At 58.8% G+C, this 27,732-nt stretch overlaps 2 protein-coding genes across 4 annotated transcripts; one reads left to right on the top strand and one right to left on the bottom strand.

Moving 5' to 3' along the window:
• Nucleotides 1–42: 42 nt before the first annotated feature.
• CLASRP (CLK4 associating serine/arginine rich protein) lies at nucleotides 43–23,376 on the top strand. Of its 3 annotated transcripts, none has more exons than XM_049620841.1 (21): nucleotides 43–120; nucleotides 989–1,116; nucleotides 8,395–8,492; nucleotides 9,087–9,188; nucleotides 9,403–9,482; nucleotides 11,551–11,635; nucleotides 12,840–12,988; nucleotides 13,846–13,942; nucleotides 14,934–15,012; nucleotides 15,095–15,168; nucleotides 16,446–16,487; nucleotides 17,339–17,554; nucleotides 17,671–17,961; nucleotides 19,544–19,801; nucleotides 20,124–20,163; nucleotides 20,508–20,568; nucleotides 20,792–20,850; nucleotides 20,926–20,972; nucleotides 22,836–22,918; nucleotides 23,018–23,042; nucleotides 23,243–23,376. In XM_049620841.1, the coding sequence occupies exons 2-21, from the start codon at nucleotides 1,018–1,020 to the stop codon at nucleotides 23,283–23,285; spliced, it is 2,028 nt and encodes a 675-aa protein (XP_049476798.1). In that variant the 5' UTR covers nucleotides 43–120; nucleotides 989–1,017; the 3' UTR covers nucleotides 23,286–23,376. The 3 variants fall into 3 exon arrangements, with proteins under 3 accessions (XP_049476798.1, XP_049476800.1, XP_049476799.1); XM_049620842.1 differs by having other exon boundaries at nucleotides 89–120; nucleotides 958–1,116; XM_049620843.1 differs by lacking the exons at nucleotides 22,836–22,918; nucleotides 23,018–23,042; nucleotides 23,243–23,376 and having other exon boundaries at nucleotides 20,124–20,167; nucleotides 20,926–20,978.
• A 134-nt stretch (nucleotides 23,377–23,510) lies between these two features.
• On the bottom strand, nucleotides 23,511–27,647 carry ZNF296 (zinc finger protein 296). Its single transcript, XM_049620858.1, has 3 exons — nucleotides 27,201–27,647; nucleotides 26,837–26,986; nucleotides 23,511–24,962 (listed from the first exon to the last, which is right to left on the bottom strand). The coding sequence occupies exons 1-3, from the start codon at nucleotides 27,496–27,498 to the stop codon at nucleotides 23,989–23,991; spliced, it is 1,422 nt and encodes a 473-aa protein (XP_049476815.1). The 5' UTR covers nucleotides 27,499–27,647; the 3' UTR covers nucleotides 23,511–23,988.
• Nucleotides 27,648–27,732: the final 85 nt, after the last annotated feature.

Here is a 27,732-nt window from a genome sequence, read left to right as displayed (position 1 = left end):
CCTTCGCGTCGGCGGAAGCGCGCTGCGCCACGTTCCGCCCCTCCCTTTCGCGCGGCCTCCCACTTCCGCTTCCGGCGCGGGCCGCGCGCGAGCGCAGCGGTGGGAGGCGGCGACGAGCCGGTGAGTGCAGGCAGCGGGCCCCGACCTCCTGGCTTTCGGGCGGGCGTCAGCCCAGCTCCGCCCTCGTCTCGGCCCTTCCCCGGGGTGCCGTGAGCCTCTGCTCAGCCCCAGTCCCGAGGGCCGCCGGCCCCGCACCCCCTCAGGCCTGCCGCGCCTCAGGCCGCGCCCCTGCCCCCGCGGCGGGCCAGAACTCGCCGCGTCGGACCCCGCCGCTTGCCACAGGCCCCGCCCCTTTGTCAAAAACCTTATCCCGAACCCTAAGGCCCCGACCCGGTCCTCGAGCCCGGTCCAAACCCTGGGGCTCCGCCCCCGTCTGCAAGCCTTGCCCCTCAGCTCAGCCCACCCCCTCCCGTCTGCCAGCTCCGCCTTCGTCGGTCTCTCCTCAGATTTTCACCCCCCCCCCCCCCCCACCACTACTCTGTTCCCATGAAGTCTTGTCTTGTCTTGTCTTCACCTGCATTCATACCCTGCCCCGCCGCCACGGGTAACCCCATTTCCGCCCTTCTGCCTCCCTGGAGCTACAGCCCCAGCTGTTGGGGCTCTGCCTCCAGACCTTACATCAAAGGCTCGCTCCCAGCATTCCGAAACCTTTCATCCTTGATTCTAGCGCCCTGAACTCACGACACTCCTTCCCCGGGGAGGCTCACTCCAGAATCGCCTGGGGGGTTTCCAGAGCGCCCAGGGTGTTGGCTCAGAGTTGCCAGGGAGGCGCTTCAGCATCTGGTGCTCGGTCCTGCAGCCTCCCTTCCCCTCCCTGCAGCAGCTTGTGTTCAGGATGGGTTCTGTCACCAACTCGTTAGGCGACTTCGGTTCTTCTGCTCCTACGGTTTTTTACAGCGCATCTGACGCTCCCGTCTCCTCCCCCCAGGTTGAGGCCCCAAGCTCGGCCTCACCACCATGTGGCACGAGGCTCGGAAGCATGAGCGCAAGCTTCGAGGCATGATGGTCGACTACAAGAAGAGGGCAGAGCGGCGGCGGGAGTACTATGAAAAGATTGTGAGTAACCGGCCTTATTCTGGGGTGGGGGCTCCCCTGGAGGGCGAGGCCCTGGTCACCCTGGCGAGGTCTGGGCTTGAAAATATTTCCCGGGCGCAGTCGTTGGTAAAAACCAGAGGCGTCCTCTCGGCTATGGCGTGCTGCGTTGTTCGGTGCGGGCTCGGTACCCAGCTGGCGTGAGCAGGAAGGAGGAAAGTCTCTGTAACACTCAGAGCAGGCCAGGTAGAAGACTGACCAGCTCCCGCATGCTGTCTTCCTGCTGTCTTCGCAGCGCCCAGAAAAGCTCGGCCCTTCTTGAGGTTTGGCTCGGCACCCCGTAGGAGCGCCGTCAGTATTCATTAAGTAGACTCTGACCGCTCTCGTCTCCGGTTTGATGCTTCGGTTGCTTTTGGAGAGACCACACTCCCATCCCGTGACCTGAAAGGCCCTTATGGTCTGACCTCTATCAGCCAGCCTCTCAGCTTCATCCTTGAGTTGCTCCACTGGGCTTATTTCCATCTCTGTCACCACAGGGCATTGTGCCTGTAATGTCTCCCCTCACCTATTTAACTCCTACTTGCCCTTGAGATCCCCCCTCCCCCCGTGCCCAGCTTGAAATGGCACTTGTGTAGCAGGTTCAATTCTCTTGTGAGACGGTATTAATACAGATGTTCCTGTTCACAACTGCAGTACTGCTTTAGCGCCCTACCTGGTCTCCTGGCCTTCATTCTTGCCCCGCTCCAATCCATCCTCTTCAGCAGGGCTAGAGAGGTCTTTCTAAAGCACAAGGCTGACCCTGTCCTTCACTTGCTCTGAACTCCTCCATGGCTCCCTAGTGCTCTTGAGAGAAAGGCCAGGCTCCTCAACACAGCCTTCAAGCCTCACGTGGTCTGGCTTTTTGCCACCTGCTCCCCCCTTGCCCCTTTAAACTCGTGCCACCCTGCTTTCTGCCTCGTTCCTTTGCTCAAGCCATCTGGCCATCCTTGTTATCTAGGGTGATATTTCTCTAACACAGAAGATGTATAAAGAGTATCAATTTGTTTCTCAGGATTATAGAGCCACGGGCCTTTGCATGAGCTCTTCCCATGCACGGCTAACTGCTGCTCGTCCGTCAGATCTCACTTCCAAGGAAGTCTTCCCTTATCCCCCATACTCCAGCAAGTGTCCCCATAAATGCCATTATAACCCTTGTTCTTCCCGTTAGGAATTTCTTTTTTTTAATCTAATGTTTATTTATTTTCGAGAGAGAGAGGGAAACAAGCGTGAGCAGAGGAGAAGCAGAGAGAGAGAGGGAGGCACAGAATCCAAAGCAGGCTCCAGGCTCTGAGCTGTCAGCACAGAGCCCGACGCGGGGCTTGAACCCACGAACCACGAGATCATAATCTGAGCCAAAGTCAGACTCTAAACAACTGAGCCACCCAGGCGCCCCCTGGCACACGCGTAACAACACACGTATCTAGCTCTGTAAGACTGGGGACTGGTTGTGTTCAGGTCATCTTTGCATCCTAAGCTTGGGGCCAACAAATATGGTTTGAAAGAATAGATGAGTAAAAATACTAATACGAGTAGTTATCATTTTAATTGCTCCTTCTGAGACACCAGGCTCTGCGAGAAGAGCTTTAGATGCATCCCCATAGTCATCAATGAAATACAAGTGCTATTATTGTAGGAAGGGATTCTCCGAGAGCTCCTCACTTGACTTCTGTCACCCAGGAAGGAACTGGGCGGAAGGGAGAGCCCCTCTCTGGCGGTGTCGAAAAGATTACCACATGACCATGAGAGCAGGGCCTGGGTCTGTGCTGGCCATCGTTGAGGCCCCAGTGTGGGGCAGGGATGTAATGCTTAGGAGTAAATAGCTGTCCTGAGCTATAATAAGAGCTCATGGGGTACCAGACCCAGTGCCTACTACATTGGTACATTCTTTCTAGCCCTTTGAGCCGGCCTGGGAGGTTGGTATTGATGCCTGTGTTAAGGTGATGCTGATAAGAACGGCTCGTCTCTTGAGCACTTGTGTGTTAAACCGCTGGGCTAAGTGCTTGACGTGCATTTACGCTTCATCAAATCTTCTCTGTAGTCTAGGGGGTGGTTCTTATTCTTATCTCCATTTCATAGATGAGTGAACTGAGGCTCAGACAGTCATGGTCAACAGTCCTTTAGCAAGAGGGCAGAGCTGGCATTCTAACCAGACTCTGAACCTTGACCTCTCTTAGCACCTCACTTGGGCTTTTACTGCAGAAATACAGGTTCTGAAAGGTAAAGCGACTAGTCCAAGGTGACACAGCCTGGAGGCAAAGTATTAAAATGGTTAAGGCCTTTGAGTTTGAGTCCTCGAGGTCTGGGTTCAAATTCCAGCTCTTCCACTTACATACTGCATGACCTTGGGCAAGTAACTGTCTCCCTGAGCTAGTTTCCTTTTTTGCATTTGAAATGATGTATCCTAAAACGTTAGTGGTTTAAACAACATAGAAGTTTCTTTCTCCCCCAAAAGCCCAGAAATAGCCAGTTCTGCTTAAGGACCATATAGTTGTTCACCTGCACATGGATTCTCTTACCAGTGTTGTTTCAAGGTCTAAGAGGGCTGCTTAGGCACTAGCCATCATGTCTGCATTCCATCCAGCAGGGACGAAGAGGGAGGGAAAAGAGGCAAAAGCGCTTATGCCAATTTTGAAGAAAGTTTCTAGATGTTTGCACACAACACTTGCACTTATCCCACTAGGCAGAAAGTAGCCCCGTGGTCGTGTACAGGTGCAAGGAAGGCTTAGAGGCATAGACTTTATTCTGGATGGCCTTGTGCCAGATGTGTTAGGAGCCTGTTACTATTAAAGGAGGGGGAGTAGATGTTGGCTGCCAGTTGATGGTCTGCCACAAATGGTGGGGGGTGAGCACCTCCCTCACAGGGCTGTTCATTGAGATTGGGCACACAGACCTCAGCGCAGGCTTGCCCAGGGTGACTTACTTGCTCAGTGAATGCTAGCTCTTGCTACTGAAGTTCTTATCACCAGGTAGAGCTGGAATTGTCGTGGTGTGGAGGAAAGAAGGCTGGAGTTGGGTGGTTCTCAAGGCCTGGGATTCCAGGCTCTTTTAGCAGGGGAGCTCCCTGAGCTTTATTTTCCCTCTCGGGACAGTAGTGATCATCAGCCTCTCTCACTGGGTGACAGGGTAGAAATTCAAGAACAAGGACAGTGTCTGTGGAGTGCTTTATGGTGTGGGCCTGTACAAGCCTCCATTGTCCCCATACGTGAACGTGATCAGCATTCAGAGCTGAGCTGTCAAGCTGTGGGCAGTGGCTGGTGGCTGCTTTGGGGAGGGGATGGGGCCGCTCACACGGGTCTCTCGTCTTATTCTTGGGCCGAGAGGAGGCTGTGGGGCAAGTGTTGAAGAAGCCTTGGTAGTTTGTGGCCGGCTGAATGGGTGTGTCCACACAAGGCTGGTTTCTCTGCTCTTGATTTGTCCTCGGTGCCTACTTTCTCTCCCTCCCTGACCTTGGTTCTGTCATTGCTCGCATCCTTGTCAGGTCTCTTCTTTAATCAGCGGTTTGGATGAGAAACAGAATTCTCTGGTGATAAGAAAATGGGAAATAAACAGTGCCCAGTTCAGGCATCTCCTCCAGAAAGCCCCAGGCTGACCACCCCCTCAGCCCCCAATCCCTGCCAGCCGCCGCCCGGGCCAAGTCGGGCGTTCCCCTGGGCTCCCCCATCCCCCTGCCGCCCACTCTAGGTCATCGCGGCGTGGGACAGGTCTGTCCCCGACACTGGACTGTGAGCTGTGAGGGGTAGGGCCGGGGCTGTCTCAGTCATTGCCACGGCCCTAGCACAGGGCCTGGCACATAGTGGGTGCCTGCTTATCAATTCAGTGAATGAATGAGAGTCCACCAACTCCTCTGACTTCATCTGATGCTGGAGGCAGAATAATCCAATGGTTAAGAATAGATTTTTGGGGGGCGCCTGGCCGGCTCAGTTGGAAGAGCATGCGACTCTTGATCTGAGGTCATGAGTTTAAGCCTCTCGTTGGGTGTAGAAATTAGTTGAATAAAAACTTGAAAGAATGGGTCTTGGATTTTGAAGAGGTATCTGTACACCCCATGTTCCTTGCAGTATTACAATAGCCAAGATGGGGAAGCGACCTAAAGGCCCGTCTGCTGATGAAGGGATGAAGGAAATGTGGTGGGTCCATAGGGCGGAGTATTGTTCAGCCTTAAAAAGGGAGAAAAATAAAAAAAGGTATCCTGTCACGTGCGGCAACACAGAGGAACCGTGAAGACCTGATGCCTAGTGAAATGAGCCAGTCACAGAAAGTGATGCAAGGTTCCACGTATATGAGGTATCGGCAAGTAGTCAGGCCCTTAGAAACAGGAAACCGAGGGGCCCCTTGGTAGCTCAGCCTGTTGAGCCTCCGACTCTTGATTTCGGGTCAAGTCATGACCCAGGGTCGTGGGATCGAGCCTTGCATCGGGCTCCATGCTGTCAGGGCGGAATTCTCTTGGGATTCTTTCTCTCTCCCTCTCCCCCACTCTCAAAATAAATACACTTAAAAGAGGAAACTGGAAACAGAAAAGTGGTTCCCGAGGGTTTGGGGGGAGGAGAAAAGGGGAGTCACTCAGCGGGTATAGACTTTCAGTTTTGCAAGACGAAGAAATTCTAGAGATCAGTCGCACGGCAAGGTGCCTGTGACTTCGTGGTAACGTACGCTACGCTTGAAAGCACTTAACGTGGTAGGTTTTGTATTCTATGCCTTTTACTAGAAAAAAAAATTACTTTTGAAAAAAGAGTGGATTTGGGGGCAGACCCATTTGGGTTCAAATCCTAGTTCTGTTTGTTACTGGCATGATTCCAAGCCCGTGGGCCTCACCCCTCTGAGCCTCCGTTTACTCATCTGGAGCACTACTAACCTTTGTCCCACAGCTGAGAAGTTTGAGAAAATGCGCATAAAATGCTTAGCTCAATGCCTGGCTTTTAGGACAGTTTATTGACTTTCCTAGAATCTCCTAGCAGAGCCAGGCCCCGGACTTAGATTTTCACTCCCCGCCTGATGCTTTTTCCTTCCTTTGGTGCAGGCGCAGCCGGTGGCTTCCCCGTTCCAGTCAGAGTCCCGTTGTAAACAGTGTCCCTTGATGGCTGTGGGCCCCAGGCATTTGGCCAGGAGCAGACGCAGGGGGGCTGAGGGGGTCTTGGCCAGGGGCCTCACAGGGCTGAGGGAAAAACAAGGGGCTCGGTCTCCTGATCTGTCAGGATTCACTCTCTTCCGTTCTGTCAGTGTTCCCGAGCCCCTGCTGTGGGGCAGGCCCTGCTCCCGGCGCTGGGGATACGACGCAGAGACCCCTGCCTCGTGGGAGTTAAGTTCTAGAGTGGGAGACAAGTGATCAATGAATGTAAGGTGCAAGACCAAGCGGTAGCAGGTGTTGTGAAGAAAACAGGTGGAGTTGGGGCACCTGGGTGGCTGTCAGTTGAGTGTCTGCCTCTTGATTTCAGCTCAGGTCATGATCCCAGCGTTGGCCCCGTGTTGGGCCCTGCGCTGAGCGTGCAGCCTGCATAAGATTCTCTCTCCCTCTGCTCCTCTCCCCTGTGCGTGCTTTCTCTAAAATAATAAAACAGTGGAGTTCAGGAGAGCAAGAGTAAATACGGGCTTGTGCGGGGAACTACTTAGAGGTGATGAGGAAGGCTTCTAGAAGGAGGTCAGAAATAAGCGAGGGGGCAGCCACCTCCTAGAGCCTCTGCAGGCTGAGGGAAGAGTGAGCATAGAGGTCCAGAGCAGAACGTGGGCGCAGTGGTCAAGGAATGGCGCGGAGGCCAGCGTGCCCCGGAGTGGAGCCAGGGGAGAGAGGTCAGAGAGGGATGTGGCCTGAGAGGCCTTGGCAGAACCCCCAGGCCCTGTGTGGGAAACGGACTGCGGAGGGCAAGGGGGCCGTCAGCAGGGAGCCCGAGAGGAGGCTGCCAGGGGGTCTGGGGAGAGGAGGTACTGGCTGGACCAGGGCCTGATGAGAGAGGGTTGGACTCTGGGGAGGCGTTGCCAGGAGTGTTGCCGGCATTCAGTGGATAGCCCAGCAGCCCTTCTTGTGGCTCCTGTGGGTTCTGTGACGTGGCACACAGCAGGAGCCCAGCCAAGACCTGACACTCGGGAAGCTGGGCAGTGGGAGCTCCGGTGCTAGGTTGTATCCTTTCCTCACACCCTCATGGTGACTTGGAGTCGTGACCCCCTACACAGTGGCTCAAGCCTGAGGGGCGTAGACTCAGGGGACATTCTCCTCTCTGTTGGTACCTTTTTAACAGCTTTATTGAGGTAGAATTCACATACCATGCAGCTCAGCGGTTTCCAGTATATTCACAGGCGTGTATATCCATCACCACGTTGTAATTTTAGAAAATTTTCATGACCCCAAAAAGAATCCCATACCCATTAGCAGTCAGTACCCCCAACTTCCCACCGCTGGGTAGCTGCTAATCTACTTCCTGTCTCTGTGGATTCACCTCTTCTGGACATTTCACATAAATGGAGTCATACAACACGTGCTTTTTGTGACTGACTTCGTTCACTTAACGTTATATTTTCAAGGTTCATCAATGTTGTAGCACATGTCACTTCTTCACTTATATTGGTAATTTTCCATTGTCTAAATAGACCACATTTTGTTAATCGATCATCTGTTGATGGACATTTGATTGTTTCCATCTTGGGACTGTTGTGAATCGTGCAGCCTGAATATTTGTGTACAAGTATTTGAATATCTATTTTTAGTTCTTGCGGTGTATCCTCGGGAGTGGAGTTGCTGCGTCTTAGGGCAGTAGTTTAACTTTTCAAGAACTTAATTTCTCCATACTCTTGTCAGTATTGTCAATATCTGTCTTTTCCGTTTTAGCTTTCCTAGCGAATGTGAAGCAGTGTCTCGTGGTTCTGATATTTCTGTGATGAGTCGTGACACTGATCTTTTCATGAGCTCACGTGGTCCTGGTGTGTCTTAGAGGCCAGTCCAAGCCACAGTGCTCACACCTGGCTCTGAATGAGCGGCGGGGGAGGGATGTGAATGCTCGGGAGATAACATTTTAGGGGCAGGAGGTCTTGGTACTTGCTCTACAGAAAGTTGGACCAGAGCTCAGAGCCTTTTTCCACCATCACAAGGCCCCCTGTCCCTAGAGGTTAGGTGGCTCCCGTTAGTCCTGCCACCCCCGTGCAGCTTAGTTTCCCTCTGAAGTACGGCCCACTTGACATCAGAAGTGAGCCTACTGCTAAGCTTGGTTGCGGAGTGCTGGCTGGCAGGCCTTGGAGCTCAGTGGGGTGGTGACCTCCATCCGTCTACCCCTGCAGAAGAAGGACCCAGCCCAGTTCCTGCAAGTGCACGGCCGAGCTTGCAAGGTGCACCTGGATTCTGCCGTCGCCCTGGCCGCCGAGAGCCCCGTTAACATGTAAGACTGAGCTTGAAGGGCAGGGCCGTGTCTGTGTCTGAGGGCTGGAGGTCAGAAGAGACCGAGGGTATGAATAGACCTTTGGGGACTCAGGCAAGGAACGCTTGCCTTACACGAGAAGGTGACCGTCACTGGCTGAGGAGAGCCAGCAGGGGTTGGGACGGAGGCCCTGGGGTACAGAGGTGGTTGGGGTACTTAGAGGGGAATGGGTGAGGCCGGTGCCAGGGGCCCAGATGAAATGGGAAGTGGCTTGCCACAGGGGATGTTTCAAGGTGACCGGGGCTTAGAAAGCGGCCCCTGGGACCTGGCTCAAGTTTCTCTCTCGTTTGGTTCTGCGAATTAGGGCCCTTGTTTCCTCAGGGCCCTATTCAGGCCCTAACCAGGCCAGGAGCCTGAATGTGGATTCGGGGAAATGAGTGAGAAGTGGGGGGGGGGGGGGGGGGGGGTGGTGATGGTGGGGTCCATGGCCTGGAAGATCACAGGAGCTGAGGGTCAGGCTCCCAAGTTTGAGGTGACAGGGAATTGACATGGGCACTGGGGACCCTAAAGTCCTTGTTCCCCTAAACTCCTTGCTCCCCTGCTCCTCATTTTCAGGATGCCCTGGCAGGGAGACACCAACAACATGATTGACCGCTTCGATGTCCGTGCCCACCTTGACTACATCCCCGACTACACCCCCCCGCTGCTCACCACCATGTAAGCAGCTTCCCTAAGGCTTGCCAGACAGGGAGTCTGACCCTTGCTGCCTCTTCTTCCCCAAACCCTTGCCTGCCCATCACCTTCCTGGGAAGGAGTAGGTGTGCTGGTGGGGAGCCTCCCAGCCCAAGCCCAGCTCCTCATCCAACTCCTGCTGGCTTGGGGTGGGGCCTGCCCTTCCGCTCTCATCTCAACATCTTGACCTCCTCCAAAGCTCCCCAGAACAGGAGTCGGACGAGCGGAAATGTAACTACGAGCGCTACCGAGGCCTGGTGCAGAACGACTTTGCTGGCAGTGAGTGAGCTGGGGTGCGGGGAGTGGGTTGGGAGTCCATGCGGATGGAAACACCAGTTTTACCCCAGTGGTTTCTCCTAAGGGACCTGGGGTTTGCTCCCAGCTCTCTCCCTCCTGGGCCTCCGTCTCTGGACCCAGTACAGTGATATCTGCTGGGTGAGGTGGTCCTGTTGAGGTCACTTCCACATCCCATACCGTCTGCCTCTGTGGTCTTTTTCCCTGAAAAATTGGGGAAAATAGCAAGAACACATTGTTTCCCTGTGTGATGTTCACCCTGCCTGTTTGGGTCGGAATGTCACTTTTAAAGAGGAAACGTGTTTTAGGAATTGTTTAGAAATATTAGAGTTTAACAATCTGCCCAGCATTCGTATATATTTGTGTATGTCTGGTATTGTTCTCTGAGCCGTCACCACTGCTGTTTTCACAAATGAGAAAATGAAGGCTCAGATTTCTTCCCACTCTGGGCTTGCCCAGGGATATTCGGACCCTGAGTTTTTTATCTGTATTATCTCATTATATCTGATTACATCTGCACAATCACCTAGGGGTGGTACCCATTTTACAGACAAGTATGTTGAGGCTCAGGAGTTGGTGGGAACACTGTCTAAGGAGCTGGGATTCTTACCCTACCCTTAACCACTGCTGCCTCCTGGTGGACAACTCTGAGCTTTAGCTCACCCCCTGAGACGGGCTTTGAGACTTCCCCTTCCAGGGCTTCCCTGTTGAGTTAAAGAGAGGACAGGCCCACATGCAAGTCCCTCAGCCTGACGGGCCTTGCTGTCCCCCACCCGGAGAAGGGTGGTGATGTTGGTTTTTGTCCCCCAGGGTGGGTGTAAAAGTTTGGGGAGGGGTGCGTGAAGGCCCAGCACCGAGCCTGGCACAGTCAGCCACTGCCGTGTGTTTGCTATACCCTTATTTTTTTTTTTTTTTTTGTTTCTAAGGTAGACATTTCAGCATCTCTAAAATCAAAGATTGCCAAAATTCTAGCAACTGATGAGGTGTTAGAGTCAGGGAGATTTATCATCCCTTTTTGCTTTCACCTGAGGTCACAAGGGTTGTTGGTGATGGAGTCAGAGTTTCCTTTTGTTCTGACTCCTCACTCATTCATTGCCACAATTCCTGAGCACCTGAGGTACATCACATGTTCCTCTGGGGCCAGGGGGTCTCCTCAGGGAGAGGGCAACAGCCACATAGTCACCAGAGTGGGTGGTGATTGCAAACTCAGGTGGCGTTCTAGCACACAGTGGGCCATTCTCTGAGGTCCTTGACCGAGGCTAGGGTCAGGGAGGGGTGGAGAGGAGCTCTCTGGCAAGGAGAGTCCTGTAGGGGGGGTGGAGGTAGGTACTCTGTGGGGACAGGGCGAAGGCCTATGTGGCTGGAGTAGGGAGAGCGAGGCCCCTGCATGAGATAGGCCAACAGGGCCCTTTCTCGCCATGGGCGGGAACCAGAGTGGTCACTGCAGCAAGGGACAGTGCTGCGCCACCTCCAGGCTCGCCCGGCCCACCCACCTGACTTTTTGGGTAGTAGAGCTGACGCCCAGGGGAAGGGGGCTCGCCCAGGGCCCCACGCCCAGTTGGGAGCATGTGTTTCATTGCAGGGAGCGTCAGGGAAGTCTCTGATACAGTACTGAGCTCCCCAGTTAGGTGTTGCGGGTAAGTGAGAGCCCAGATGGCTCTGAACACATACTTTAAACTTGAGCCACGGTGAGGCACCCGGCAGAATAGCCCGTGGAGTCCGGGTGACATCCAGCGCTCAGGATAAGCCCGTGGTTCTGAAGGACCCAACCCGAGGCCTCCCTTCCGGGGATCAGTCACGTGGCCCGGGTACCAGGTGCTCAGCTCACTCCTACAGCAGAGGAAACGAGGCAGAGAGCAGTTGGGTCCCTTTACCCTGGCAAGGCCACCTGCAGTTGTGTGTCCTCACCACACGGTTTATGATGATCCGCAAATCGGTGACTCTGTCCCTGGCTGTGCTTGGGTTGTACCCACCCTCCTACCCGCCGCTGCACACACGTGTGTCCCCTGCTTCCTGAATTCCCGGTGACCCCGTCCACTCTGCCTTGCTGCAGTCTCCGAGGAGCAGTGCCTGTACCAGATCTACATTGACGAGTTGTATGGAGGCCTCCAGAGACCCAGTGAGGATGAGAAGAAGAAGTGAGTTGGGTGTCGGGGGAGGCAGGAGGACTGGGAGCCCCACCAGCACGGCCTCATCCAGCTTGTCCACGTCAGTGTCCCCAGAGTCGGGGCCAGTGCTTGGCACACGGTGGGCGCCCACTTACTAAGAATTTAGAGGAGGAAGTGGTGGCCAGAAGCAAGGATTTGCTCAGAAACCCCTGCCTTGAGTTTCCAGCTTGCAGCGCGGTGGGAGGTGCCGTTGGTTGACCCGGCCCGGGTTTGAGTCCTGAGCGTGAGGACTCCCTCTCCGAGCTTTGGCGTGCTCCCCTATGTGACAGGCTAACAGGGGTCCCCTCTGTCTGCGGGCGATGGAGCTTATGGACGGCCTGTCCGTGCGTGTCCTTCAGTAAGCGGGTGCTCAGCAGCAGCCAGTGTCACTGTGGACGGGGCCTTCTCAAGCCGTGTCCCTCGAGAGGAAGGGGTGGGAGGAAGGGCGGGGCCTTACCTGGAGCTGCTGCTGGCTCGGGGAGGTCCTCAGCTGGCAGTGTCGCTGCTCTCTTTGTTTCCCCTGCCTGGGCAGCCTCGTGCCCTCCAGGGCAGCGCTCAGCCCGCTTGTCTGCGGCGGTCCTGGGCCCGACTCCTCCCCTCCTGCTGCCGAATCTTCCCCTTTGTGATCCTGAGCGCTTGCTGCTTCCCTCCATCTGCGGTTTCCGCAGATGTAATGGAAGCCTTTTGATGACTGATCTTTACCCAGGAGCCTACTTTCAGGAGAAGGCTGGCACTAGAAGGGCGGCAGGGAATGTTGACTACTTTCATTCAGCGACAGACATGCATGAGGCCCCTCCTCTGCTCTGGCAAAGCTGGGGCATATTGTTACCCAGGATAACTGGGTCCTGCCGTCTCGGGCTCAGACTGCTGCGGGGGGGGGGGGGGGGGGGGGAGACAGATCTGTCCCCCGACAGTAATGATCCAGTGTGGGTGGGGCTGAGGAGCTGAGGATGGTGCTCCATCCTGCCTGGGAGAGGACTTCCTGGTGTGTTGGAACTGGAGTCTGGGGGAAGAGGGAGGGGTTGTGGGAGGCAGGCGCAGAGGGTCCTAGGCTGAGGGAGAGCACGTGTGGAGGCCTGGAGGCAAGGGCACCCTTGAGAGGTCAGAGTGCAGGGAGTCAGTGTGCCCTCGAGGCTTGGCTCTGGGCTGCGCCCTGCCCTTGGCCTTCCTGGCTCACGGGCTCCCCCGGTCCCAGGCTGGCGGAGAAGAAGGCTTCCATTGGCTACACCTACGAGGACAGCACCGTGGCCGAGGTGGAGAAGGTGGCGGAGAAGCCAGAGGAGGAGGAGTCGCCAGCTGAGGAGGAGAGCAACTCGGACGAAGATGAGGTCATCCCCGACATCGGTGGGGTCCCCTCTCTGCCCTCCCCCACCCCGCAGTCCCTGGGCATCGTTTTCGTGTCTCGTTCCTCACCCTCTGTGGGGCGCCCTGCACTTACGAGCCCTGTCTCTCCCGCCCCCACTGTGGGGCGCTCCAGCCTCTGCCGTCCTCCCTGTCTCACTCATGTGCTCCTCTTTGCCGGCCTCCCTCTCTGTACGTGTCGTCTCTCATTTCTAGGACCCTGCTCTTATGATACTGTCCCCACCTAGGCTCTGTCTCCGTTCTCTTCTACTTGGTCAGCCTGTCTCCCTGTTTTTCTCTCCCCTCTGGAAAACAAGTGTTCATTCAGTTCCAGAGCCATCCCTTGCCGCCCCCCACCCCCCAGCACTGCTGTTCACCCCCTACCCAAATATCCATGGCTCCAGCCAGCTACCTGTTTCCCCTCCTCAGCCAGCTGCTGCTTATCACACACATGTAAGGGGTCCATCCTACCTTCCACTTAGTCATGGTGCATCCAGCTCCTGAAAACCCGTGACCTCCACCCCCTGCCTCCTGCCCACTTAGATCTTTACCCACCCCCATCCCCCTTCACGTATCCTGCATCGCTGCCTCCTCTTGTCTTGCTCGTCCATCCCGGTGCTCTACATTTGGACCCTCATCCATTGCATTGCCTCTCCCCTGCCCCTTGCCCTTCGTTGTGCTCGCCTCTGGCCAAGCCCTGTGCCAGCTTGGGGATGCTGAGATGAGCTGACTTGTTCCCTCCCTGCAGAGGCCTGCAGTCTGGTGGGCGTCCCCTCGCGCCCCCACCTCCCGGGGCACTGCCCCTTCTCCCCGGTCCTCTCACTCGGCTTTGGTCCCTGACGGCCTTTCTCTTGGTGCAGACGTGGAGGTGGACGTGGACGAACTGAACCAGGAGCAGGTGGCAGATCTCAACAAACAGGCCACGACCTATGGCATGGCCGACGGTGACTTTGTCAGGTGAGGCCCGCTGGCTGGTTCTCCCCACTCCGGACCTGGCATTTGTCATTACCCCTGCTACCAACGGCCACTTTATTCCTGAGCACTAGTGTGCCTGGCCCCGTGCCGGGTTCTTCACACACACAGACTCCTGAGCTCGTGGGATGGATACTTACGACCGGGCCTTGCCTGTGCAGAAACTGAGGCTGCGCCCAACTCCATGTGACTTTGGCCATCTGACCCCTAAAAGCTCACGGGGCTCCTGGGCCTGGTGGACAGCACCCTCTGGTGGAGAGGCTTCATTCACTGGATCACTTATTTGCGCTTGCCGAATGGAGCCTCTTCCCCGAGTCCCACCCTGTGCAGATCACATAGAACAGTCCCAGCTAATAGAGGATTGAGTCCGAATCTGAATAATCCTGTCTGAACACAGCACCCTCTGCCCAGAACCCTCCGTGACCACCCCGTCACTCGGGCAGCCAGAGTCCTCACCATGGCCACGAAGTCTTACCTGTCTGGTCCTCTGCCCCTCTTCCCACACCCCGCCCCCAGCCTCCGTGGCCTCCTTACCCCCGAGCCATCCCCCGACCAGCTTTAGGCCACTGTGCTGTTGGCTCTGCTGGCTTCTGTGTGGCTTACTCCCCGAGGCTGCTGCTTAGCCCTCCCTTTCTCTGTGTGGCTTCTCTGACCTCCCTGTCGAAAGCTGTAGCAGATTCTGCCAGTTCCCTGGCACTTCTTCCCCCTTCTACAGTCAAGGTTGTCACCATCTAACCTAATACCTCGGTCATGGTCCGTCTTGTCCCCAGAACGTAAGCCTGTGAGGGCGAGGATTTTTGTTTGTTTTCAGTGCTGAATCACCAATGTGTAAAATAGCGTTTGCACGCAGTAGGTGCTCAATAATAGTGCTGAACGAGTGAGAGACTCCAGGATGGCATGGGATCCCTCGCTTCCTGCGACAGCCCTGCTTGTGGCCTGCCCACTCCTCCATTGTCACCGTCCTCTCCTTCCACAGGATGCTCCGGAAAGACAAGGAGGAGGCGGAGGCGATCAAACATGCCAAGGCTCTTGAGGAAGAGAAGGCCATGTATTCGGTGAGGGCCGGGTCGGGCGGGGGCAGGGGTGTGCGTCAGGGAGGGCATAGCCCTCACCGGCCAGGTGCCCATCCTACTCCAGGGCCGTCGCTCCCGGCGCCAGCGGAGGGAGTTCCGGGAAAAGCGACTAAGGGGCCGCAAGATCAGCCCACCCAGGTAGGTCGGGTTCTCCCCTGTGCCCTGCCAGCCTCATTCTTTCCGGGCTCTGGGGGAGGGACTGGGGCTCAAGGAGACTCTTCGGGGGCACGCTTTCGTTTGTGGACAGAGTCCTCCTAGTGAGGCAGTAAATGGGAAAGATTCAGAATAGGAGTGGCTGAGGGGCGTGTGGACGCCCTGCCCTGCCCTGCCAGCCACTCCCCGTACCCTGCTGGACTTGGGACTCTTGCCAGGCATCCCAGACACCTGTGGGGAGGTGGTGTGGAGTAGCTGAGGGCAGAGTCACGGGGAACAGGCCTGTCCCTGAAGTCCTGCCTGGTTCTCCTCCTGGGCTGTGTCCTTGTCAGATTTGGGGCAAGTGACTTCTATCTTCGGTTTCCTCCTTTGGAAAAGAGGCATTGTCATCTCCCAGGATTGGGGGCGAGCCAGTGCCCACTTTGAGGCCTGGGGCGGGTTTGGGTGAGGCAGAGGTGGGGTGTGGAGAGCCCACCTAGTCCAGCGGCCTCGAGATGAGCCCGCTGCAGCTTCTTAGCCCTGGAGGCCACGGGCAAACCCATGCCGCTTTTTGCTGTGTCTCCTCTGGTCGGGGAGGGTCCTTGAGGGGAGCTGTGAGGGTTAAACAGCCTCTTGTGGGTTCACAGGGCTTGGTGTGGGGTCTGGAAAGGGTTCCTCCACAGGCTGCATGGATTCTTGCTGTCACCATTCTCCCCTAGAGGTCGTCAGTGTAGTGCATGAAAGCATGCGCTCAGGGTCATAGGGCCTAGCTGTGAATCCCAGCTCCTTCGTTTAGGAGCTGTGTGATGCTGGGCAAGTGGCTCTCTATCTCTGGACCTCAGTTTCTTCAGCTCTGAGGTGTGAATGATTACATTACCCATGGCAGAGTTGTGAAGCAGTTGAGGTAGCTTTTCTAGTTTTATTGTTGTCATTAACAAGCCAGGACCCAGTTAGCAGAACCAAGGACTTGGGAGTGGCAGGAGGGACACTTCAGTCTAGGGTTCAGAGCCCAAGGAGGATTGAGGCCGCTGAAGTCCTTGTTGCTCAGGGTCAGGAGGGGCCCAGGACATTCACTGTTTGTGGTGTGTGGCCGAGGTTCAGGCTTTGGACAGATCTGAGGCGAGGCGGGCAGAGGGATCAAGGTAGGGCTTGGAACCTGGCCGCAGCCGCCTCCTCCATGGACCCAGTACCTGGCCTTGAGTGCCTCGGTTGGGGGAACGGGTGCAATTCCGTGCCCACTCAGATGCCCAGTCCCTGCTTGTCCCGCCCCGTTCTCTCCACAGCTACGCCCGCCGAGACAGCCCCACCTACGACCCCTATAAGCGGTGAGTTTCCAGGGCCCAAGGAAGGGCAGGGCTGGGGAGGAGGGGCGGGGCCACCCTGTAGGCTGCTCTGAGACCTCAGACTGGCACCTGGTGTCACCTGTGGGTCTGAATCATTTTTCTGTTTTTCAGAATGTTACTCTGCTTTCCTAGTTTTTTTTTTTCCTTTAAACGTGAACCTTCTTTGATTTTCTGATTTAAACACAACGTGGTTGTGTGTTAAAAATCACCAAACGTGATAGGAAGCCCTGACATAGAAATCAGAAGTCTCTTTGATCTAAACTCCCAGAAATAACCAGTGAGAAATATGGCCCAGAAGGGCCTGGCTTTGCCCCTGTGTGTCTTCAGGATGTGGGAGTAGTTGGGGCAGGGGCCTTGAGGTTGGACGGACATCAGTCTGACCCCCGTACGCTTTTCAGGATGCAGAGGGAGGGACCTGCCTCTCTGGGCTCAGGGAAGAGTAGGTAAGGCGAGGCGTGTGCCTTTCAGTCCAAGGTCTGGCACAGGCAAGCGCTTGGTACAGAGGAGCGGTTAGGGATGTAGGTAGTTTTCCTTTGTGATGATGGAATTCAACCACACTTAACGTTTCAGAACTTGTTTGAGAGCTGCGTTGAGGAGATCTTTTTGGATGTGTTCATTGCCTTTTAATAGTTCCATGAGATCGATACATTTTTCTGTCACTCGCTTTCTTACTTACTTTGAGGAGGCTCCGTGGTTGGGAGTCAGACCCTTACAAAGCCGAGTTTCTCGTCTGAGTTTCTCACCGTCCTCATCTGTGGCTCTGTGCTGTGTTTACTTAGCCAGGGGGCTCCCGGGGAGCCTGGCAATTGAGCCCCCTCCTCCCTGCCCTGTAGGTCACCCTCAGAGTCCAGCTCCGAGTCCCGCTCCCGCTCCCGCTCCCCGACCCCAGGCCGCGAGGAGAAGATCACGTTCATCACCAGTTTTGGGGGCAGCGATGAGGAGGCAGCCGCAGCAGCGGCTGCAGCAGCCGCATCAGGGGCCACCACAGGGAAGCCCCCCGCGCCCCCCCAGCCCGGCGGCCCCGCACCGGGACGTAATGCCAGCGCCCGGTCGGTAACGCTCACGCTGCCCGTCCTACGCCCCCGGCCACCGTGGGGGGGACCCAGGGCAGTGGGGGGCCACGGCCCAGGCCCATGCTGACCGGCCCTCCGTGCCCCGCCTGCAGCCGCCGCTCCTCCTCCTCCTCCTCCTCCTCTTCTTCTGCCTCGAGGACCTCCAGCTCCCGCTCCAGTTCCCGCTCCAGCTCCCGCTCCCGCCGTGGCGGGGGCTACTACCGTTCTGGCCGCCACGCACGCTCCCGCTCCCGGTCCCGCTCCCGCTCCCGGTCCCGCTCCCGGCGCTATTCTCGGTCCCGTAGCCGTGGCCGGCGGCACTCAGGTGGGGGCTCCCGAGACGGACACCGGTACTCCCGTTCACCCGCCCGGCGTGGTGGTTACGGGCCCCGGCGCAGAAGCAGGTGCGTGAGGCTGGCGTGTGTTTGTGTGTGGGGTTGGGGGAGGTGGGCGCGGGACCGGGGGGTGGGCATGGCCCGACGTCAGCGAGACCAGGCTCTAGGGGACCAGGCCACTGCTGTTTTGTGGGGAAGCACTCGGTTTGCAGAGGGAGGCGTGTGCCGTCTGTTCTCCGTGTGTGGTGACGTGGGATGGAGCACAGCCACATCCTCGGGGATGCAGTGGGGACGGGAGACTGAGCTGCTCCTCTCCTGGGGAGTCCCCGGGCCAGTTCGGGTGGGGGGATTGTGTCTGGAGTGGTACGTGGACACTCCAGGCTGCCCTTTGGTTTGCACTGGGGACCTGGCTGGCCTTTAGGCCTGGGGTACTCTGGGCAGAGAGGTGCTGCTGCTGAGGCAGGAAGCGAAGCATCTGGGGACTGGAATGTCCTCCCTGGGCTCTGACCCGGTGGGATCAGGGCTGCCTGCGTGAAGGCAGCATGGCTCAGCCTGCGGGAGTGTGGGCTGTGGAGCGTAGGCCTGGCTTTAAATCCTGGCCCTGCTGGTAAACTTTCAGGGCTTCGTTTTTCTCATCCGTAAAATTAGGAGAGTGTTGCTCTCGCTGAGTCGGCGGGAAGGTGTGACAGGTAACGCAGGGGACTGCTCCACTGGGGCGCTGGCGTTGGGGGAGCGCTCCTTCCGTCAGCTCTGCCACCTGTCCTGTGGCGTGCATCTCCACGTCAGCTGCCTCCAGGGGCTGGTGTCTGAAATAAAGGGGCCAGGTGGGCCCCGGCAGACTGGGGCGCACGCGTCCCGTCGAGTCGGGTTGTTGGCTGTGCAGCAGCAGGTCCGGTGTTGTTCTGTCTTGTGGATTCTCGAGAGAAGTTGAGAGTCTGGATTTTTAAAGGGTAGTTCGTTTTCTCAGTGTTGTCAGCGAGTTTGAGTTTTGTGAAAACTCGGACAGCTCCTCCCTGACAGAATCAGTGTGTAGTGTGGATTTGGCTTCCGGATGGTTCTCTGTAGCCTGACCCAGGGTGACCACGGGAGAAAGGCTGGGGTTGGAGGAAGGGGGCCTGGCCGCATCTTGAATGCCAGTCTGAGGGTGAGCCATCGCTGAGGAGCCCCCAGGGTCCTGAGCAGAGGAGGGATGGGACTGCATGTCCCCAGAGTGGGTCTCGTGGGATCTGTGCTCTGGATTGGTGGGGAGAGTGGGCACGCAGGTAAGGAGGTGCTGAGGGTGTAGGTGGGGTCACAGCCCCTGGGCGCCCAGAGCTGGGCACGGTGAGTAAAGGGGGGAGCCGGCCAGCCACGTCCCACCCTCCCAGAGGTCACCTCCCAGGGAAGTGGGTGAGAAGGTGTCTCATGAGCGAGAAGCGAGGAGCCATTTCAGGGTGGTCGTATGTGGAGGGTGGTCTCTGTGTAGACACCGAGCAAGGCCAGGGGGCAGCCGAGGAGAAGGCAGCTGGAGAGAAGCGGGTGATGGCACCTGGACCTACCGTAGGGCCTAGCGGATGGCTGTCGACTTGGAGCCCAGGCGGGGGTGTGCGGGGGGGCTCCGTGGCTCCTCACGGCCCCCCTCTGCCCCCCCCCCCCCCCCCCGTGCCCCTAGGAGCCGCTCCCGCTCCGGGGACCGGTACAGGCGGGGCGGCCGGGGCCCCCGGCACCACAGCAGTAGCCGCAGCCGCAGCAGCTGGTCCCTCAGCCCGTCCCGCAGTCGCAGCCTGACTCGGAGCCGCAGCCCCAGCCAGAGCCGCAGCCGCAGCCAGAGCCGCAGCCGCAGCCGCAGCCAGAGCCACTCGCCATCGCCCCCAAGGGAGAAGCTGACCAGGCCGGCGGCGTCCCCTGCTGTGGGCGAGAAGCTGAAAAAGTAAGCGGGGGCAGGGGGGCTGGGGGAAGACGGTCGTCAGCCTCAGGCGAGGTGGCTGAGCCCCACCGTTCTCTTTCTGAAGAGAGCTTGGTCCCGCCTCGGGAGGTCTGAGGGGCACGTGGCCCCAACCCGGGAGGGTAGATCTGAGGGGCGTCTGAGGCGTCGCGGCCCTACCTCGGGTGAGGGTTTAGGGGACACGGCCCCTGTCTCGAGAAAGCCGAGAGGCACAGTGTCTCCTCGGGGGTGTCCGAGGCCCCCTGCCCTCAGACACTCCCGAGGTTGCCTGGGGTCAGAGGTGGCAGCCGTCCTTTCCTCCTCCCAGGACCGAACCTGCCGCTGGTAAAGAGACAGGAGCTGCCAAAGTCAGTAAGAATTTGGAACTCGCCCGTCTAATTCCCGCCAGCAGCAGTGCCCGAGAGCTGGGCCCGGTGGGCCTGCAGGGGGGGCCCGGGGGGGGTCGGGAGATCCAGCCCTGGGGTTGAAGGGGGCTGGGAATGCTCTGCCCCGTGAGATCTGCGTCCCCCTCCCCTCCTCACTGTCCAGCGGGGCTCCAGCCGTCCCCGGGCTTCCCAGACCCTTGTGGCGGGCATCCGCGGCCTGTCCCTCCTCCCCACGCGCCCCCGCAAGACCCAGGCTCTTGGATGAGGTAGGTTGTGGGAGCTCCGGACACCCACCCCCTCTCCCGCCTCTTCTCCCCCTTCCCCAGCCCAAGCTGACGCCACAGGAGAAGCTGAAGCTGAGGATGCAGAAGGCACTGAACAGGCAGTGTATGTGCCACCACGTGCACCCGGTCTCCCCGGCCCCTTCCCAGCGTCCCGTGGGGGAGGCCCTGCCCTTCCCTGCACGGGAGGGCATCAGCGTGCACGCCGTTCGGCCACCACGCCAAGGGCCTTGGCCGTCCGGTGGGCCTCTCTGGGCTCAGCTTTGGCATCGGGAGAGCGGGGGCTCTTGAGGGCACCCCTCAGCTATCGTGTCCCTCTTTCACTCCAGTCAAGGCGGATAAGAAGGCAGCGCAGGAGAAGATGATACAGCAGGAGCATGAGCGCCAGGTAGGAGTGAGACTGAGGAGTGGGGGCGGGACGGGCTGCCAGCCGGGCCCGCCCTCACGGCCATCTCTGCCACAGGAGCGGGAAGACGAGCTCCGAGCCATGGCCCGCAAGATCCGCATGAAGTAAGACCGTCGCACTCCTGCCTCTAGGTCACAGCCCCCCGCTCGTGGGCTGCCCAGTGTTCTCAACCGCCTGGTCCCTAGCTAGAGCCCCGTTGTCTGCTCCAGCCCTAGGAGTGGAAGGCAAAGTGCCCGCCTGGCCCTCAGTGTCCTCCCTCTGTCCTCGGCTTTTGTGCCGCGCCTGCCGTGTCTCCTCCTGGCTCTGCCGGCCCCGGAGCACGGAACCTCTGCTGTTCCTTTGCCTGGCTTCATTCGTGGGGGGGTTCCCGGAGGGGGGCTCCCTGACTGTCCTGTCTAGAGTAGCGCCCCCAAATGCTCCATCCCGCAAGCCTGCCGTGTTTTCTTCAGAGCACTAACCCCCACTTGGCACGTACTGTTCTGTTACTGCGCTTACTAGTTGATGCCCCTCAAAGTGAGATGAGGACAGGTTCGGTGCTGGGTCCCTGCTGTGCGCTCAGCCCCCGGAACACAGAAGTGGTGCTTAGTAAGCCAACCCCGTGGCGGCTTCCTCTTCTCCCCTTCTGTTCCTCAACTCCTCACTGCAAAGTGGACAGGCTCGGGGCCTGGGTCAGACAGACGTGAAGTCGAGTTCCAGCTCTGCCTCTCTGTGACCGTGTGGCCCCAAGGGTGGTTGCCAGCTCTTTCCTCACTTCAGATGGTTTTTCGTTTTTTTTTAATTTATTTTTGAGAAGGGGGGGGGAGGAGAGAAAACACAAGCGGGGGAGGGGCGGAAAGCAAGGGAGACCCAGAATCTGAGGCAGGCTGTGCTGACAGCTCAGAGCCTGACGCAGGTCTCAAACCCACGAACCACAAGATCATGAGCTGAGCTGAAGTCCAGTGCTTAACTGACTGAGCCACCCAGACGTCCACTCCTTTTTTTTTTTTTAATTATTTTTATTTATCTTATTTCACTTAAAACCTCACTTCATACTCTGCAGCCAGGACAGATCTTGGTGACGACCTCACAGGGCAGCTCAGGGATTAGTGCTCGGAAACCGTAGGCCTGCTCGCTCGGGGCCAGTGTGCAGAACCAGAGATCTAAGTGCTCAGTGTTGGCGAGGAGGAGAGTCCGTCGGTGGCAGGGCCATGTTTCTTTCTGGTTCCACTCGTACTTGATGTGGGTCCTCAGACAAGCAACTTCACCTTTGAGCGGGGACTCTCCACTTCCTCTCCGGGGGATCCTTCCGTGGGGCTTCCAGCACGGTCCCTAGCATGTCAGAAGTCTGCTCGTTGTATTTGTCACTGTGGTTTGCTTTTTGCGAGCCCATCATGTGTGCCTCTGAGGATGCTGCCTGCTTGTCAGGTGGGGAAGCAGAGTGCCCAGGGACTCAGCCTTGTGGCCAGTTCTGATCCTGCCTCGGCCGCCCCCAGCTGTGGGCCTTCTTCCTGTCTGGGCCTCCGTTTGCTCGTCTGCTAAATGAGGACGAACAGTTGTCCCTCCTTACAGGCTTGTTGGCTGGATTCACTGAGATCAGGGCCAGGCGAGTAGAAGGGGCCCAGTCCCCGACTTTATGACAAAGGCTGGTAAAGCACGTAGTGTGTGAGTCCCTGTGTTTTGAGACCACCTAAACTGACAGGAAGTGGCCAAACTTTCCAGTTCTGTATGTTTGTTCAGCAGGCCTTTCAAAGCCAGGCCGACTGACATTCTGGCTCTGCCCAGCCTGTTCTGCCCAGCCTGTTCCCTCTGAGCTCAGTGTTCTCATTTCCAATCAAGGACGGCAGCAGTACCTGCCCTTGGGTTTACCCTGCCCTTGGACTGGGATGTTGGAGGCACCTGCCCCGGGCAGGCAACCCAGCCCGCCCTCAAGTTCAGCATTCTCTCCGTGTGCTCATGCCTTCCTCTGGGTCGCCTCCCTTTCTCTGCAGGGAGCGGGAACGCAGAGAGAAGGAGAGAGAAGAATGGGAACGTCAGTATAGCCGGCAGAGCCGCTCACCCTCCCCCCGTTACAGTAAGTATCCCCACGGCCGCCGCTGGATGCCGCGTCGGAAGTCCAGCCCTGGCGCCCCGTCCCTGGGCGTGTGTGTGCTTTGTTCTCTTTTCTTTCCAGGTCGAGAATACAGCTCTTCCCGAAGGTAAGCAAGCCAGCCCCGCTCCCTGGAACGTGACGTCCCTGCCTCGATTCTCCATCCCCTCTGTACCCCTCTGCGTGTGGAGGCTGGCCTGGTCCTGTTAGCGTCCCTCCCTCTGCAGCTCGCTCCCGGTCACGGGTGCGTGTGTACGCGGTGTGGCTGCTTCCCCCAGCCCTCACGGGGTCCCTCCTTTCTCTCCCCAGGCGCTCAAGGTCGCGATCTCGAAGTCCCCATTACCGACATTAGGCAGAAGTGTGGGGGGCTGGGGGGTGGGGTGAGGGCTCAGGCTGTGATGCTGCTGGTTTTATCTCTAATGAAATAAAATCACTCGCTATTTAATTCCCTTTACCTGGCCTCGGTGTCATCTGTGTGGTCAGTGTCCAGCCACCAGGGATAGCTGGGGAGGAAGCTGGTTGGGTCTGGGGACAGGAGCCAACGCTAGGAGCCCACGTGGCAAGTCCTGCCCACACCTGGGTGTCTAGGTGGTGGCTCCTTGTTCATCAGAAGTGCTTCTGCTGCAGTCTGTGAGGGCAGGGGCACGATCAGTGGGGATCTGTGGGGAAGGGCCTGGACCGGGCATGTGGAGGACAGGCCAGGACTTTGCCCAGGGCCCTCTGGTGACAGGTCCGGGCTTCTCCCCACCCTCGTCTCGGCCCCTGCCCTGGCCTCGCCCACACTGGGAACCGGGAGCACGGCTTTCTGTGCCAGTCTTGCTGTGCCTGGGGCACTGGGGGCTGGCCTTTCCCCTCACCCCCTCACTGCAAACCGGTCTGTCCAGCCGTCCACCCTAAAGAGGGAAGCCTCCCGCCCCGCCTCAGACACCCCAAGAAAGCCAGAGTCCAAACGTGTGTGTTCTAGGCGGGAGGTTTACTCGCAGCAGAGCCAAGGCCAAGGTCGACAAGCACAGTAACGGTGGTACCAGGGACCGCAGAGAGGGCGTTCCCGCGCCTCAGGCGTCCCCGGCCACCTCGGGGTGCTTCTGCCGCAGGTGTTTGTCCAGGGTGGCACGCAGGCCGAAGGGCACACAGCAGTGGGGACATTCGAAGCGGGTGCTGCCCGGCCCCAGGCCGTGCATGCGGCGGTGGCGGTTGAGCTTGCTGCTCTGGGCACAGGCGTAGGGACAGAGCTCGCAGGTGTAGGGCCGCTCGCCCGTGTGCGAGCGCCGGTGCACCGTCAGGTTGCTGCTGTTGGTGAAGTGCTTTCCACAGAACTCACAGCTGCCCCCGGGCCCGCGGCTCTTGACCGCCGGCTTTGGCAGCTTCTTGGGGGACGTCGGGCCCTTCGCAGGCTCAGTTCTCTGTTCCTTGGTGGTAGCTTCCCAACTGGCCCCTCCGGGGCCCACCTGCGCCCCACCACCGGGAGCCCCGGGTTCCTGGACCCCCGCCGTGGCGGCCGCTCCGGCGCTCTCGCCACTGCTGCGCAGGAGGGTGCGGGCCGGGGCCGCGGCGTGGGCCGCTGGCTCAGGAGGGGCAGCGGCAGAGGCCTGTTCTGGACTGGCTTTGGCCTTGCAGGGGCTCTGAGGCCGTGGCTGCCGGTGGGTCTTCTTGTGGCGGTTGAGCTTGCTACTCTGGGTACAGGTGTAGGGACACTGGTCACAGGCGTAGGGCCGCTCGCCTGTGTGCGAGCGCATGTGCACTTTGAGATTGCTGAAGGAGCTGAGGGTCTTCGCGCACACGGGGCAGGTGGGGCTCCGCCGCGGGGGGATGCCCGCCCGGGGGCCCTTGGCCTCGGCTTCCGGCTCCAGCACTGCCGACACGGCGGCGGCCACCTCTGCCAGGCCCAGCAGCGGGGCCTCTGGGGCCTCGGGTTCCGTCTGGTAGATGGACAGTCCGTGGTCCCACTGGGCGTGGCGCAGCAGTTTCCAGGCCCCTGAGAACTGTCTCCCGCAGCGGAAGCAGCCCAGGGCCTTGGGGTCCTGGCGTGCTGCAACGAGAAGGGCCCGGTGTTAGACGGGGCAAAGCGACAGTTGCGACTCACACCTGCCAGGTGGACACCTTCCGCGGGAAAGGCTCCACTCCGGGGGCTGAGAAGGCCCGGTAAGGAAGGCAGGCAAGAACCCCGTCCTCCAGAAGCTGATGCTCAGAAGCGGGCGGGCAGGCGAGTAAGGAAAACCTGCGGAGTGGATGGTGCATACCTGAGGATTTTCTGTGTTTGAAAGTCTTCACCAGAAGTTAAAGCAGGGTGAGGGGTGGGGTGGGGAGGGCTGTTTTATGGGAGGGAGTCGGGAAGGGAGAACGGGCAAAGACCTTTCCCCCAAGCTCACCAGCTTAGAAGGGTGGAGTTGGGGTTTCAACCCAGAAGCCTGGGGAGCGGGAGACAGATTTTCAAAAAAGATGGTCGGCTTAAATACAGCGTTTGATTACTGAGCGGGCCTCTCTCGTGCCAGGCCCCAAGTTCACGGGTTCCATGCACGGTCTCCTGTTCCCTGCCTTACAGAAGAGGGGGCCGAGGAGGGAAGCGGCCACCTAGAAGTTGGGAGGGGTAGTCAGTGAGGTTCCCTCTCCCTCTGCGTGGACCCCAAATTAAGAGCCCTCCAAATTGGGTGTTTTCTCTAGACCCTCCAGGTACTATCAGTACTCTTCCAAGTCCTAGACAGTCTTGGGTGGGGTGGCTTTCCTGACGCAACACCGGGTCAGGAGCACAGATGGGGGCTGGGGAGGGCCAGCCTCTCGTGTCCACCAACTAGTTCTTGGGCTCCCTAGCTGTGTGACCTTGGGCAAGAAACGCTCCTCTCTGGCCCTGTTCTCTCATTTGTTAGAACACGGGGATTCTAACCTTTGAGGGGTGTTGTGACGTTGAACGGAGAAGAACTGAAAGTCTTGGTCCACGTAAACCCTCAGTAAACATGAACTGCACTACACCCACGTGGCCGGAGTGCCCACGCTCCACCAAGTCCAAGCACCTGGGAGTGTTCCAGTGATCCCATCATAGCCCCTCCCTGGGCCACCAGGCCACCCTGCCGGCTTCAACTCTCGGGCTGATCCAGTCACAGCCCCTCCCTCCCCCCCCCCCTCACAGACCCCCCCCCCCCACCCCCCAGGCCTGAATATAATTCTATTTCTCAAAAGTCCTAGGAGCACAATGGCCAGGGGATGAAAATTTGGAGGTTTAGATGCCCCCCCACAGCCTGTGATGACCAAAAGCTTCCCGCGAGTCTAGTACCACGTTAAGGGCTTTCATTCCCTTCTAAGAGAAGGAACCCAGATGTCCAGACTCCGAGGACCTGGCCCAAACCAGGGGCTTCCCAGCGGGCAGGGCTGGGAGATTCCATCAGAGAGGGAAGCCAGAAGCCCCTTCCTTGGCTCTGAGCAAATGCACCGGCACCTCAATCGGCACTAATAATGGGGTGGGAGGGGAGGGGGTGGTAATGCCGCACTTCCAGCTGGCCTCAGCCTCCCCTCCCCCAGGCCGCTGCCCTCCCCAGAGGTCCCCCTACTGCCACACTGGTCCGGCCACCTGGCCAGTTATTTCTGGCCAAGGGGAAGGAGAAGTGAAACCAGATTGGGGGTGTGTGTGTGCGGCAAATCCCCAGACCAGTCTTCAGGGGCTGGCCACACCCTGTGGGCGGCCCTCCTTCATGCCCAGCCCCTGCCCGCCCGCCCCCCCCCCCCCTCCACCCCCGCCACCAGTCCCAGCCCTAGGACAGGGCAGGCCCTGGCCACGCCTAGGCTGCACCCGATGGGGAGCGAGAAAGGGGAAGTAGTGCTCACTGCCCCGCCTGTCCAGTTCAGCCCCTTCTCCCACAGGAAGCCAGGCCCTTGAACTTGAGAGGGGGACTGCATCCCGGCTTGACTCACCTGAGCCCTGGCCGGGGCTGGGGCCTCTGAAAAGCTGACAGTCCAGCTTCTTGTGGTCCATGAAAGCAGTGATGGCTTCCAAAGGAAAGGTCTGCAGGCAGCGGCCGCAGGTCAACAGATCTGGGTGTTTGTCGGTCCAGGGCTGGCGGTCTGCTGGGAGGAAGCGGGTGGTAAGCGTCGGGTGGGGCCCGGATGGGGGCTGGGGGTTCCGAGGGAGAGGGAAACCCCGAAGGTCAGAAAGGGGGCTGGAGGCCAGGACCAAGCAAGGGAAATAAGGCCGGGGGGTCGGGGGTCGGTGCCCGGAGGAGGGCGTCCCACCCGAGTGAAGGGGGAGGGAGGCGGGGCAGGGGCAGGGGGCGCTCACCGCGAGGGTTGAGGATCAGCGGCGTCCACAGTGCCCACTGGTTCCGCGCGCCGAGGGCGTGGAGAGGGCTCCCGACGGGCACGGGGCCGGAGGAACGGCGGGGTTCGCCCTCGAACCGCCCCGGCGTGGGCACTTCCTTCGGGGAGAAGGGCCCCAGCCCCGGGGCCTGTAGGGGCCGCACGTCTGGCTCCGGCTTCATTTCGATGACGAGGTCCGGCATCTCCATCTCGTCGTCTGTGTTGGCGGCGGGCGCGGGGTCTACTCGGCGGGGCATGCAGCCGGCCTTGCGGCGGGACATGAGTCGAGGGCCGGGCGGGCTGGTGAGCGGGCGGGCGGAGGACGCGCGGGCCGTGCGCGCTCAGACCGAGGCGCTCAGGTGAGTGACTGCGGCGACCCGCCGCGAACTCTTACACGTGCTGGCCCGGCCCGTGGCTCCACCCACCGGGGCGGGACCTGGCGGGCGAGGACGGGGCGGCCCCGCAGGGGCCCGGGCGGCAGCCAAACTCGATCAAAGACGAGCCCACTGCATTTT

The sequence above is a fragment of the Panthera uncia genome (assembly GCF_023721935.1).
Source record: "Panthera uncia isolate 11264 chromosome E2 unlocalized genomic scaffold, Puncia_PCG_1.0 HiC_scaffold_19, whole genome shotgun sequence".
Classification (NCBI taxonomy): Eukaryota; Metazoa; Chordata; class Mammalia; order Carnivora; family Felidae; genus Panthera; species Panthera uncia.
Note: the sequence above shows the minus strand (reverse complement) of the source record. Positions and strands in the feature narration are given on the sequence as shown.

What these genes read in the sequence shown, in the direction of transcription:
- CLASRP (XM_049620841.1), top strand. Translation starts at nt 1,018, where the DNA reads ATGTGGCACGAGGCTCGGAAGCATGAGCGCAAGCTTCGAGGCATGATG. An exon ending in GTGGGCGAGAAGCTGAAAAA is followed by an intron (nt 19,802 to 20,123) that starts GTAAGCGGGGGC and finishes TCCTCCTCCCAG; the next exon opens with GACCGAACCTGCCGCTGGTA. An exon ending in CTCACCCTCCCCCCGTTACA is followed by an intron (nt 22,919 to 23,017) that starts GTAAGTATCCCC and finishes TTTTCTTTCCAG; the next exon opens with GTCGAGAATACAGCTCTTCC.
- ZNF296 (XM_049620858.1), bottom strand. Translation starts at nt 27,498, where the DNA reads ATGTCCCGCCGCAAGGCCGGCTGCATGCCCCGCCGAGTAGACCCCGCG. An exon ending in GCTGATCCTCAACCCTCGCG is followed by an intron (nt 26,987 to 27,200) that starts GTGAGCGCCCCC and finishes TCCTCCCAGCAG; the next exon opens with ACCGCCAGCCCTGGACCGAC. An exon ending in CAGCCCCGGCCAGGGCTCAG is followed by an intron (nt 24,963 to 26,836) that starts GTGAGTCAAGCC and finishes TTCTCGTTGCAG; the next exon opens with CACGCCAGGACCCCAAGGCC.